At 32.9% G+C, this 12,009-nt stretch overlaps 2 protein-coding genes across 3 annotated transcripts; both read right to left on the bottom strand.

Annotated features, from left to right (window-relative positions):
* Positions 1 to 1,360: 1,360 nt before the first annotated feature.
* On the bottom strand, positions 1,361 to 5,055 carry LOC108336909 (transcription factor SPATULA). Its single transcript, XM_017573357.2, has 7 exons — positions 4,568 to 5,055; positions 4,337 to 4,444; positions 3,793 to 3,858; positions 3,644 to 3,709; positions 1,972 to 2,238; positions 1,806 to 1,884; positions 1,361 to 1,708 (listed from the first exon to the last, which is right to left on the bottom strand). Exons 1-7 carry the CDS (start codon positions 4,838 to 4,840, stop codon positions 1,572 to 1,574), a joined length of 996 nt encoding a protein of 331 aa, XP_017428846.1. The 5' UTR covers positions 4,841 to 5,055; the 3' UTR covers positions 1,361 to 1,571.
* Positions 5,056 to 5,804: 749 nt separating this feature from the next.
* Positions 5,805 to 11,618, bottom strand: LOC108337549 (probable E3 ubiquitin-protein ligase HIP1). Of its 2 annotated transcripts, none has more exons than XM_017574108.1 (7): positions 11,507 to 11,618; positions 9,389 to 9,490; positions 8,134 to 9,320; positions 7,244 to 7,294; positions 7,043 to 7,087; positions 6,501 to 6,644; positions 5,805 to 6,380 (listed from the first exon to the last, which is right to left on the bottom strand). In XM_017574108.1, exons 2-7 carry the CDS (start codon positions 9,399 to 9,401, stop codon positions 6,177 to 6,179), a joined length of 1,644 nt encoding a protein of 547 aa, XP_017429597.1. In that variant the 5' UTR covers positions 9,402 to 9,490; positions 11,507 to 11,618; the 3' UTR covers positions 5,805 to 6,176. The 2 variants fall into 2 exon arrangements, with proteins under 2 accessions (XP_017429597.1, XP_017429609.1); XM_017574120.1 differs by having other exon boundaries at positions 8,134 to 9,311.
* Positions 11,619 to 12,009: the final 391 nt, after the last annotated feature.

The following is a 12,009-nucleotide window of genomic DNA, read 5'->3' as shown; positions in this document are numbered from 1 at the left end:
AGTAAACATACCATTTCGTACAAATAGTTAAATAAAAAATTTAATTATCGTTTTCCTAATAGACTTGTTTTATATTAGTAAAATATACCAATTTCTTATTATATAGACTAGTTAAACTATGAAACTTTAATATAAAGATAATTATGGAATTTTTAAGAGTAGTTATGAAACCAAAATATAAAAACAAGTAAACTAATAGATTGAGTTAGTACAAATGAAGTAAATTGTTGTGGCTAAACTTAATCAAATACTTTGACTTTCAACATTAACATCAATCATCAAATTTATTCAAAAATTAGGTGAAAAAAAAAACACTAAATTCCATTGATAAGTCACAATTCTTTCTTTGTGTAACTTAACAAAGCAATTTGCATTAAGCTCAATAATTAAAAGATGACCGGCTCTTAATCTATAATTTAGTTTTATTGGAACTTGTGTTAAACCTAAATGAATAAAATTATATCCATCTTTAATATCTTGATCTAACCAAGATTGCTTTAAAACATTCATGATCTTATTATTTTTTTTTTCGTTACTGCATAGCTGTATTTATATATATATATATATATATATATAATCTTGATGGAGATATCATAATTTATGTTGTTTATATATTTTACATTCGTTAACTATTGGTATTAACTAATTATGTAACAAGTTTTATTTTTTTCTGCTATTTGTAATTTTTTATCTTTATTATTTGTAGCATTAGAAGATGGGGCTTCTCTTTACCATTATTTACTTCTTTTTTAATCCCAAGTAGCTTATGGTTTTTAAGAAGTTTGGTATTCTTACTTTCATTTTCATGTTACGGAAGCAGTGGACCAACATGTTTACTACCTTATACAAGTTTTACAACCTGATCAACATATATACACCACTGAATGCGACATTGAAACTTAAAGAAGTAAGGGTAACAAAAATCCTAATATGCAGCTTTTGGGTTAAGATATACAGTTTAGGAATGGATAGCTTATGTCCTAAATTTTGTTCTAATAGTTTAATATTATAAGATATAACTACTTTTTATTAAGTAATAAGTTAAGATTCTATACCGAAGATGCTTTAATAATTACTTTCGATGGATATTGAGAATCCTTCAGAAACTTTCTCGCAATTAACATCAATGATTTTGATTTGAGATATCCTTCTACAAATTCCAAATTTCTTAGTCTGCTATCTACAAGAAGCAAGAAATTGAGCACGAAGAATTTCTGATGGGAGTTTAGAACCCTTCCCATTTGATAAAATCGTTAGTCTAATGAATAACTTCCTTTATTTTACTCTTTTCTCTAGCACGCTTATTTTACATTTAAGTAATAAATTATTACCTACACATTGGTGCTTTTATAGTCGTAACTTGATATTAAGACTCTATTTTGGGAATCTATTCAAATTTCAACGAAAATCTGACTTTTCAGTCTTGTTACCAGTTATCATTGCGGCGCTTTGTTCCCCATCTACAGAGTTACAAAATCTCATACCAGTAAAACAATTTAAAGACATTTGAGATTTACAGCAAACATTTTTTTGTAGCCCATTACATTCCAATTACCCACTGAACCGCTGGTTTAGAATAATGTTGGCTCATTATTTCTCAACACCAATCTAGATTGATCACTTCCAGGGATGCAGTTTCCTAAAGAGCTGCTGTCTTTAACTGCAGATTTTTGCATATCAAAGGAAACTGATGCTGTAGCCAATGCGCCTGATTCAATTTTAAGGAGGGAACAGTTCAATTAGTACGAGATTGTTATTTCCCAATGAAAGAGCTACGATAATTTCTCTGGACAGAAAAATGAGACCTTGAGAAGAAACTAATGGGTTGGTATCTGAATTGTTTGCATTTAAATGTTGGTGCTGCAATATGTCTTCTCTGCATATCTGTTTTATAAATTAAAAGGGAAAAAAATTAAAAATGAATACCGTTATACTTTTAACTGGGCATATGTAACTAAAAAGTGAGCTAACCTCAGAAAAACCTGTGTGTTGAAATGATCTTATATTGTCAGAAATATGAGATTCCAGTCTAAAAGAAGTTTCTGAGTTGAATATATATGATGGGGTGGACATGGATGGCTGATCTGCCACAATTTGTTTGTTAGGCATATTGGATGAATAGGGCATAGATCTGTTCTCTTCACTTGAATCCATTCTTATCTGAGACAATTGCTGGGGTTGCAATGCTTCTGGAAAGAACATAGGATGCAAACTCAACCCATTTCTCATTGACAGCATCTGCTATTACCATAAAACCATATTAGAAACAAGCTGAGCAGTATTTCTCCTTTCCCTTTAACATGCTCAAAATTTAATTGTCAGCACATAACAGTGGCTTTTGGTAAAATAGGAGATCCATATCAAGAATATAATTCGAGTATTTCCTTATGCATGATGTGTGCATCGCAACATAGTATAATGTTATTCACAAAAGTATCAACTTGTACTAAATACACTATATTTTATGATTCTTCAATACTCTGATCACTCTGCAGAGCATATATTATGGCAATGTTGCACAACAAAACATAACAAGCATAACTATGATCATCACTTTGTAAATTGCTGTAGTTTTTTATTTATTAAACTCGGATACTTCAAAAATGGAAAAGTATACCTATCGTACCAGTGTCAGACACTGATACTCCTCGGTTACTTCCAAATATATATCTAAAAAATATTCAATATATTTTTATTCTTTTTCCAATACTTCTTGGTACTTTTGGAATACTTCTTACGTGTCCAAAAGGTATCCAATCTTTTTCCTTCTAATTTTTTCTAGGATATGATATAAGATACTTTCAAATAGTATCTAAACCATCTACTTTTGTCTGAAAAAGATTACGGGTATTATTGCATAAAAAATAGAGACAAAAATTGAAGAACATTAGTGAAATTAAGTTAGTCAAGATTGATTGCGATATAAACAAAAGTTAAAATTGTTTTGTTATGATCACAAATGTTTTATTCTTTTTTGTAAATTTGATATTGTAACCACAAATTAATAAAAAAAACATCAATGTCTCTTTACTTATAAGTATTCTATATTTATATCAAATATTTTATAAATTTTGTCAATGGATCATGATGTATCGTATCCTAAATTCAAATTGGGACACACACAATATATATACATACACACACACACATATATATATATATATATATATATATATATATTTTAAATTTGGGGATATGATAGAGATTAAAAGCTTATTTTAACTGAATATTAGTTATAATCAAGTTAATTCATAGTGAAGCGTCAATTTTGGTATGTGTTCGAGTAACTAAATGCATCACAATTTCTTATGTTCTTTTAAGGATGTTATTAAAGGTATCTTCAGCAAGATTCCATAAAAGTCCTTTCCAAAAGTTCTTATAATTTATGCCAGTTGTTATTGCAGACATACCTCAAAATTCAAAGGTTTAAATTAGTGTGGATATTAGACCTTGCAATCATATCTAGTAACAAGACATGATCACAGAAGTATCCAACGTTTCTTATAAAAACAAATAACTAAGATATCATTACTCATGATTTGTAACTTCATGTAATTGCAATCTAAGAAAGAATGTTCAAGAATAAATTACGCCCCGAAAAGGAATTGGAATAATAATGAAAGACACGGAAAGAGAAACAGACCTGTACTTGGAGCTGAAGCTGTTTGAGGTATTCAATAGCTTCATCAAGCATCGAAGCCTTATCAGTCTGCCACACAACAATCCTCCACAGTCAAAGAACAATGAATCGTGCAGCACGCTAATCAAACATTGTAGAAGAAACCAGTGTACCTTGTTGGAATTTGGAATTAGATTTTGCAAAGCCTTCAATTTTTCATTGATCCTACTCCTCCTCCTCTGCTCTCAACAAACCCCGCACCAGACACAAAAGCCAGAAATGAAAATTACTCGGCCATGAATAAAAACCCAAACCCAAACACACAAAATAGCCAACCACCATACAGTAGCGGAACCAGATGATTTTATCAGAGGTGAAGTTGCATTTACCCGAATGTAGCAAATTCATGACAAATTAGTCCTTCCTTTGTGACATTTGGGAAGTGACTTCTTTACAAAATTGTCAGGACAAAACTGTTGTAACCTTGACAATTTCGGAGACTAAATTAATGAAATATATATTCATAAAACCTTGGCCGGGCATCAGATCAGGCAGGTTGCCTGCCACCTTGGGATACAACTTATAAATTTTCTGTAAGTTTGATTTCAAACTATCTTTAATAAAATACGCGAAGAGGTTTCTTATCTTAGGGGGTGCAATGCAGGTGTAGTGCAGCTGCCCCACTTTTCGACGTAATTACGAGAAGAAAATTCAAACCTTTTCAGACAAGTTATGAACTTCCGCCGCTCTGCTTCTTTTGGATGAACTCCCAGAACGAAAGCACTTGGGTGGAATTGGAACTTCTTCTACCAACGCTTCACACTCCTACATTGAGAATGTTCATATAATAAGAACATACAGCACACCGCAAGACTACAATAATGATAATAATAAAAATAATATAAAGAATATCGAACAAGGAGAAATATGAGAAAGTGGAAGCGACACCTCACTGTCGCAGTCGTAGTCATCGGTTTCATTGTGAGTATTGAGAGGCAGCGAGGAAGAAAAGACTTGGGTAGCAGAAGAAGGGTTGTAGGGCGAGATCCCATCTCGTAGTGCATTATGTCGTGCAGTTTTGGAGGTGCAGAAGCGAAGCATGGAGATGGGGATGGGATTGCGTGGGGGGTTACCCTGTGGGGTTGTGAAGGAAGAAGGTAGAAGAGTGTGAGGAAGGGGAAGGGAGATTTGGTGGTGTGTGGAAGAGGAGGAAGAAGACATGGTATTATCCCTTTTTGTTTTGTAGAATAATGTTGAATTGTTTTGGTTTAAGGTAGGAGCGAAAAGGTCAAAGGAGCGTTAGCACTTTTCTTTTTGGATTGTTGGGGATTGGGTGTTGGTTGCAGAGGCAAATGTTTACGTTTGTGTTTGTTAATGTAAAGCGGATAATGGAGGTGGCTAGTTTGAGAAACCGATGGAAAAGAAAAGAACCAAAGGTTTTACAAAGGAAGGATGTGACGTATGACATGGGGAATTGTGAACTGTTTCGGATCCAAAGTATGGTTCGCTCACACTACCCACAGTGCCACGCGCCATAACAGCGATTATCTCCAACTCCATCACTTCCCCCTCCACATACTCATACACAACAATTGCTTTTATTCTATTAAATTACCAAAGTATGTAAAAGGAATTACAAGTAGTTATCTGTTATTTCTTTGGGTCCTTTTCGTTAACATAAATAATACGACATCTTGAGGGTCTGAATAGCAGTGAAGGAGGGTGTTATATATAGCTCATGCATTTAATAGATTGAAATATAAATCTCACAAATTGGCGTGGCAGTACTAATTATGTAGCACACAACACGATGAAGGCCTTAGTGGGCTGATTCAAAATAAAACAAGGAAGCCACTATAATTATTGGGCTTTGGCAGCCCGTACCTATGTAAAGCCCAATTAACTGGATTTGAACCTACTATCCCATCACATTTCTTCACACAATTCTTTAAAAACTGGGGTTGGCATGTAGCTATTGGCAAGTAAATATCTTTTTTTCCCAATACCCATAAAAAATTATTTTCGAAAAATATAACGTAAAAAAATCTCACAAAAAGAGGGATTATTACCAAATGCCTAAACCAATTCCTATCCCCCATTTTTAACTGTTTTATCACCGCCTCTAAACTACCATAAACTGAAAAAACAGTGTTAACTTTTGTGAGAAAAAAGAGGTCCACGTGTCTAAAGATCTAATAGAAAACAGTTCATAGTTATTACCAGAATCAACCAAAGCCAGTTTCTACGACTATTATCAAAGTTATACGCTTCCACAAGGAAAAAAAACTAGTCGATACCTTTGGTGCAGATCAAACTATTGCAAACTGCAAAGCAACAACCAAATAGTTATCCGTTGGAGCTTGGGATGACTTTGCCAATATCATCCTAAGTCCAAGTACCATAAAAACATCCATTTAAAAGAAAAGAAAAAGTAGTCTTGCATGAGTTTAAGTTCATTTGTCGACAAGAATGAAGTACGCGGTCTCTGCATCCATAAGTTTGTTCCATGGAGGGAAAACGAAAGTTGAAATCAGTCTTTAGAAGTTACAGTGAGGAACTATTGACTGTCACCTTCATCGTGAACCACAGCTGCATCTGCTGCTTTACCTCCTACATTTTGCTCATTAGACGTTTCCAACCCAGTTCTTCTGCAGACGGGGCAACGGTTCCTTTGATTGAGCCAAGTTTTGATGCAATCAAAGTGAAACTTGTGCACACAAGAATGCAGCTTCCCAATATCCTCTCCGTTGCAAAATTCTTCCTATAAACGTTGTAATAGAAAAATTAATACAACATGTGAACACGAACACAAATTCCATACGAAGGGAGTTATGGAAACAATGAATGAAAATAAGAATGAATGAAAATGTATATGACTGACCAGACAAACGGGACATCTTTCTTTATTTTGTTCTGAATCATCTCCATCAACAGCCAAGAAAGTTTGACGCTCCATGTATTGAGTTATCGTTTCAAGACTCAGGCCCGTGAATCGCGATGTCTCAAATAGTTCAGGGTGCTCTATCTGCCTCAATTAATACTTTTTAGTGCAATAAATCAAGCCAAATACTTTATTTCAGACTAGACTTAAAAAAAAATACCAAACATAACTTGTAGGAACTTTTCAAAATTTATTATTCTCGGAAAATAAATGAAAAAAGACCAATCTGGAAGGAATATGAGTTTCAGAGATGGTCAATGAAACGATGTTTGCTTGATAGATTTGAGGAGGCAATGTACAGGTTCCCAAAGTCAAGGCTTCATTCAATTTTGAAGTTTATCGAAAGTTTTGGAAGATTGTACGGAAGATGAATGAAAAAAAAAAGAGAGAAAGTGGAAGATATGATGAAAAATGTAGAGTTAGATAAAAGAAAAGGTGACGATGAAATAGAAGAGAAAATTAATGCATGAATATATTCATACCTGAAACGCACGTAACACAAGTGAGTAGTCGAGGATCATCAACTCCTATAAGATATAGAGACATAAGACATGTTTTATTACACTGATTAAAAGAGACGGGTATTTATAAGTAGAATTACCTCGTCAGAATACTAATATATAATATGTGCCATCCTACATAGGATTTGAGAGTAAGAAAAATACAATTGTGCAAAATTCTACCTCAAACCTCAGAGCGTGACCATCGCCTAAAGAATTAAGGATAGATTGAACCTGTAGGAAACAAGATATATTAAAAAATTTACTAAGTCAAAGATAAACTTAGTTGCCAAATAAATTAAAATGGTAGTAAATAATCTGTAATTCTTTTTTATCAGCTAAAAAGACTATATAATTATAATAGAATACTTAGATATTTAACTTATATATAATATAGTACAATAGAACATTTTACAATTAAGTTCAATGTTTTCTTTTTCTTAAAATCTACTAACTAAATTAACTATTCATATTTATAATATTATAGTAATCACAACCTTCATTGTTCTTTAAAACATTGCAAATAATATTTCTTAAAAAATAATATGTAATAATAATATACAACTTGAAAATAATCTCTCAAAACTCTAACTAATCAAAGTTTGGTTCACTTTAATTATATAAAAAGGAAAATAATGTTTTAATAATTTCTTTTTTCTTATGTGGTGAGCTTACTAAAACGTATGCTATATATATAGGAAGATTAGGATTACTTTCTAAATACACGGCACGACAACAACAATTTTCCACTCAGGATTTATGACTAAATCCTATCACACCATCCGGAATGAGTTTTAACAATAATAACAGGAATGAACATGCATTGACATTTCATACAATGTAACACATTAAAGAGTGAAAATAAAGAGCCATAGACATAGTATAAGTTATTATGTGATAAGAAGGGTGAGAAAAAGAATTAAGCAGTGTATGTCCAATGCATGTTTCTGATGTATGGATGTAATATCCATACACACACAACTATCATATATGCAATACTACCATTATGCTAGCAAGAAAAATACCAGATTTTTGTAATTATAAGGAGATAAAAACATTGAGTCTTGGCATACCCCATTTGGAAGCCTTCTTCTGGTTTCCTCAGAAGGAAATTGTGGTAGCGGAAAAGCGGGTTCATGAATGAAATTGGGTGGAATTGCAGATGATGATGTTTGCACAAGACTCAGGTGGTTCTGAGGGCCAGGACTACTTACTGCAGCAAAATGGTTCATTCCTCGTGAGCCCTGTGGAGGAACCCAAGATGAAGAGCTAGCATGACCACTCAGAGGGTGGTAAGTATTACCATTTCCCACAATTCCAGGTAGTAGATGCAGTGGTTCCAACGGGGGTTCCAACGTATGGGGGAGAACAAAAGAAAGAGCCATTCTAGAAGTATCTGGATGAGTATCAACGTAAGACCTGTTTGGTCGATAAGTGGGAAAATTACCCATTGATGTTACGACAGGACCAAACATGTTGTTCCCATGTTGATAAAATGGAGCCATAATATGGAGTCCAGCGTGTGGAAAGCCAGAGGATATTGAGTGAGGAGCATTGGTCATGGTGTTTACAGTGAAGGCAGGACCAGACATGAATGAAGTACTGTGAAAAGATAGAGGCTCAACGGAAAGTGAGGGTTGGAAAGAAGAGTGAAGGGAATGTGTTGAAATAAAAGGTTGAGCATGAGAACCTATTCTATGGTCAGTATTATCCATCCAGTCAGCTCTCATGTTGGTTGGTGGAACCGTTGTTCCTGCAATGTGTGGAATTTCGTTGCGGGTAGCTCTCACCTGAGACCGAGTATCAAATCTTTTGGGTTCTGCTATATTTGGAGAAGCGTTTTCAGGGAGGCTTCTTTTTCTTGATATGTTGACGCTGCTTGAGTCGCTTCCATGCGTGCTAAGTGCAACGTTCGAACTTGGAACCATAGCAGGAGATATTGTTGCACCCTGACCGCTCATGCCAAAGTTCAGATACAAGTCTACATTTTCCTCAGGATTTGGAGAAGTTCCAGCAAAGGAGCTTGATGAGTAAATGTTTGATTCCGGTGCTACAACATTAGGGGTTTCCTCAAGTGGAACATCAGTTGTGGCACCAATGTTGTTGCCACCTTGTTGAGGGAGATTCACTTCTGGCTGATCAAAGTCTTCCTCAGTAGCAAAGAGGGGAAATAAGGGACGCAGCCTGTCTTGTGTTTCACTAGAAAACCGAGGCCTCAAATAATTTTGGTTGTTTGCATTAGCTTCTCCACCTGAGCCACCTTCAACAAATGGACCAAATAGTTAAAGAGTGTTCACAAATAAATGTTCGGGAGAGGAATGAGCTCACCATGAGGGTTCATCGTTGTTAATTTCACTTCTGAAGGCTGAAAATTCAACGGAGAGACAAGGATGAAGACTGGCTAATGTGTCTCCTACTGAGTCACTAAGCCTGCGTGAGGGCCATAAGAAAATACTATTTCAAAACACTGAATTATTTTGCCATTAGTGGCAATGTAGGCAGCAGTGTCAATGAAATGATATAATTTAAAAAAAAATAATTTTACGTACCTAAATCTTTTACATTCTTATTGTAATATATTTTCTTATTTTTTTTTTTAAAATACAAAAATTTATACTTTTATAACTAATTTATTCTTGTATTATTTATCTAATACATATAAAAACGTGTCATAGTATCATTATTCTATAAGAAATCAAAAGGCATGTTAATTCATAATTCAGAATAATATATGAAAGGAAATAATTAATAAGTTTAGTTCCTGTCAAAATATGAATAATTTTGGATAAATCTGGTATTTAATTGCTGAAAAAGGAAGTCAATGTTTAATTTTTATCAATGTATGGCATCGAACTACAAAATCTATCAGAGGATTTTTATATGATTTAAACAAAAAAAAAAAAAAAAAACAATGGCTGTAGTTGTTTCTCCTGTGTTAGCTTATCGTTGTCCTCCTGTAATGACAAGAGAACAGGGACAAGTGATTTCTATCCTTGCCCACGTGATAAATTATATCTGAATACGTACTATGATATATGTAACACATTGTGATTGTTGCAAATATGTTTATACATGAATGAAAAGCTATAAACTAGGATAATCGTTTGAAAGATTATAATTTGAATCTTCCTAATCTAGATTCACCAATTATAATCTCATAAATGTAGTGTAAAAATATAAGGATACTATAATTAATGGACTACAAAAATCATTTCTAGTATGAGAGAATCAATCGGCATAGTTATGTTAAACACCATAGATAGAAGAAGGCATAACTATTACTTAAAAGAACATGCAAGCGGGAATTATTACTCAAACATAATAATAATAATAATAATAATAATAATAATAATAATAATAATAATAATAATAATAATAATAATAATAATAATTGCATTGCAGATAATTGAAAAGGTTCTGTATACATTAAATATTTACCATTAAAATTCATAATCATGCATGTAAGTTAACAATAAAAGAGGGTATAACATTTTGTTTTATTGGACTTCTAAGTTACTACCCCTAACTTAAGAGTTTAAAGTTTTTTTCTCTCTCCGAAGATTCTTACTAAGACTTAATGGATTTGGAGGAAGTGATGGAATGAATTTGAGAGGACTTAATAGAATGAATTTGAGAGGATTTGAAGGTAAATTTTTTTTTGTTTATTTGAGTAGATTTTGAGGTAACTGAGAATGAATTTGAAAGTAAAGTTTGTGATAATTAGTGTATGATTTGATGGATGTGACAGATTAAAAAATTTACTTCAAAATCTACTCTCAATTAACTCCAAATTCACTCAAATAAACTAACAAAAAATTTATTTCTAAATCCTCTCAAATCTATTAAATCTCTCTCCTCCAAATTCATTCAAGTGAATAAAGTGTAATAGACCGGGTCAAATTGTGCCAACACTTAATTTACGACTCATTTTTCCTTGATTTTAATAATTAAACATAAAAAATAATATCATTTATATAAAAAAGGTAATAATGATAAAAACGAAAAAGAAAAAACGAATTTCCCTTAAGAAATAGATGAGTAAAATAAAAGCATTAATTAAAAACAAAAATTAATATGAAAACTTGATGCTTATTTCTTTGAAAATACAATTTTGATCTATAAGAATTAGAGTACCCTTTGCACTCTAAGCCACATAAGAAAATATTTTGCTTCAAAAAATAATTTTTGACAAACAAAAACCCTAAATACCAAATCGGTCAGAGCAAATCTGTTAATATAAAAAACAAAGAGTTAAGACACGAAAAGGGGTGAGATGAACAAAAATAAAGCATGCATGAGTGATCTGAAATAACACATTCACGCACATATAAAAAACCCATTTTTTTAGAAAAAAACCAACAATCAAAGGGCGAAAAAAAAGGGAGAAAAGAGATCCCATTATAACAGTAAGTGAGATCTATATCTAAAAGAAGATGAAGAGGGTACCCATGGGAATTTGCTCACTTAGTCTGTGAAGGAAGTTGTTTGAGTCTGTATCTGAATTGTGTATATTTTGAAAAGTTGAAGTGAATAGTGAAGGGTGAGGCTATATATATAGTTTGATTTATAAGCATAACTAGAGAGGTTTGTCTTGCAAACGCAGTGTTTGGGTTATTATAGAATTCTGATTCTTACGTTGATCTTACATTAATGGAGTGGAAGCTGTTAATTTAAGAAACGCATAGGAAGAACGCTGGCAGAGGGAACTAGCGACAAAATATCCAGATGACATCCTCGTGTTTCTCCCTCTTTCACTCACCTTTTCAGGCTTTGGTGTTTTGTGAACATTTTTCTGAAAATCTTCAGTTTTTTATTTTTTTTTTCCTTTTCTAGAAAACATGCAGTCAATAAGTGAAATATGGAAAACATTAAATCCTCTTTTTCTAAAGAAAACATTGAAAATTCTCTTTTTCTTTTTTTTTGTTAAAGAGTTTTGAATATTTTCTTTC

Source organism: Vigna angularis, chromosome 1 (genome assembly GCF_016808095.1).
Source record: "Vigna angularis cultivar LongXiaoDou No.4 chromosome 1, ASM1680809v1, whole genome shotgun sequence".
NCBI classification, from domain to species: Eukaryota; Viridiplantae; Streptophyta; class Magnoliopsida; order Fabales; family Fabaceae; genus Vigna; species Vigna angularis.
This window is presented reverse-complemented; position numbering and strand designations above follow the sequence as displayed.

Bases quoted from the DNA above. Each gene is read 5' to 3' on its own strand.
- LOC108337549 (XM_017574108.1), bottom strand. The intron at 7,088-7,243 runs GTAGAATTTTGC...TATATCTTATAG, and splicing joins GTCACGCTCTGAGGTTTGAG to GAGTTGATGATCCTCGACTA. The intron at 6,381-6,500 runs GTCAGTCATATA...CAACGTTTATAG, and splicing joins AAAGATGTCCCGTTTGTCTG to GAAGAATTTTGCAACGGAGA.
- LOC108336909 (XM_017573357.2), bottom strand. From the start codon at position 4,840: ATGTCTTCTTCCTCCTCTTCCACACACCACCAAATCTCCCTTCCCCTT. The intron at 3,859-4,336 runs GTTTGAATTTTC...TGTTGAGAGCAG, and splicing joins TTCATAACTTGTCTGAAAAG to AGGAGGAGGAGTAGGATCAA. The intron at 1,885-1,971 runs GTTAGCTCACTT...TTTATAAAACAG, and splicing joins AACACACAGGTTTTTCTGAG to ATATGCAGAGAAGACATATT.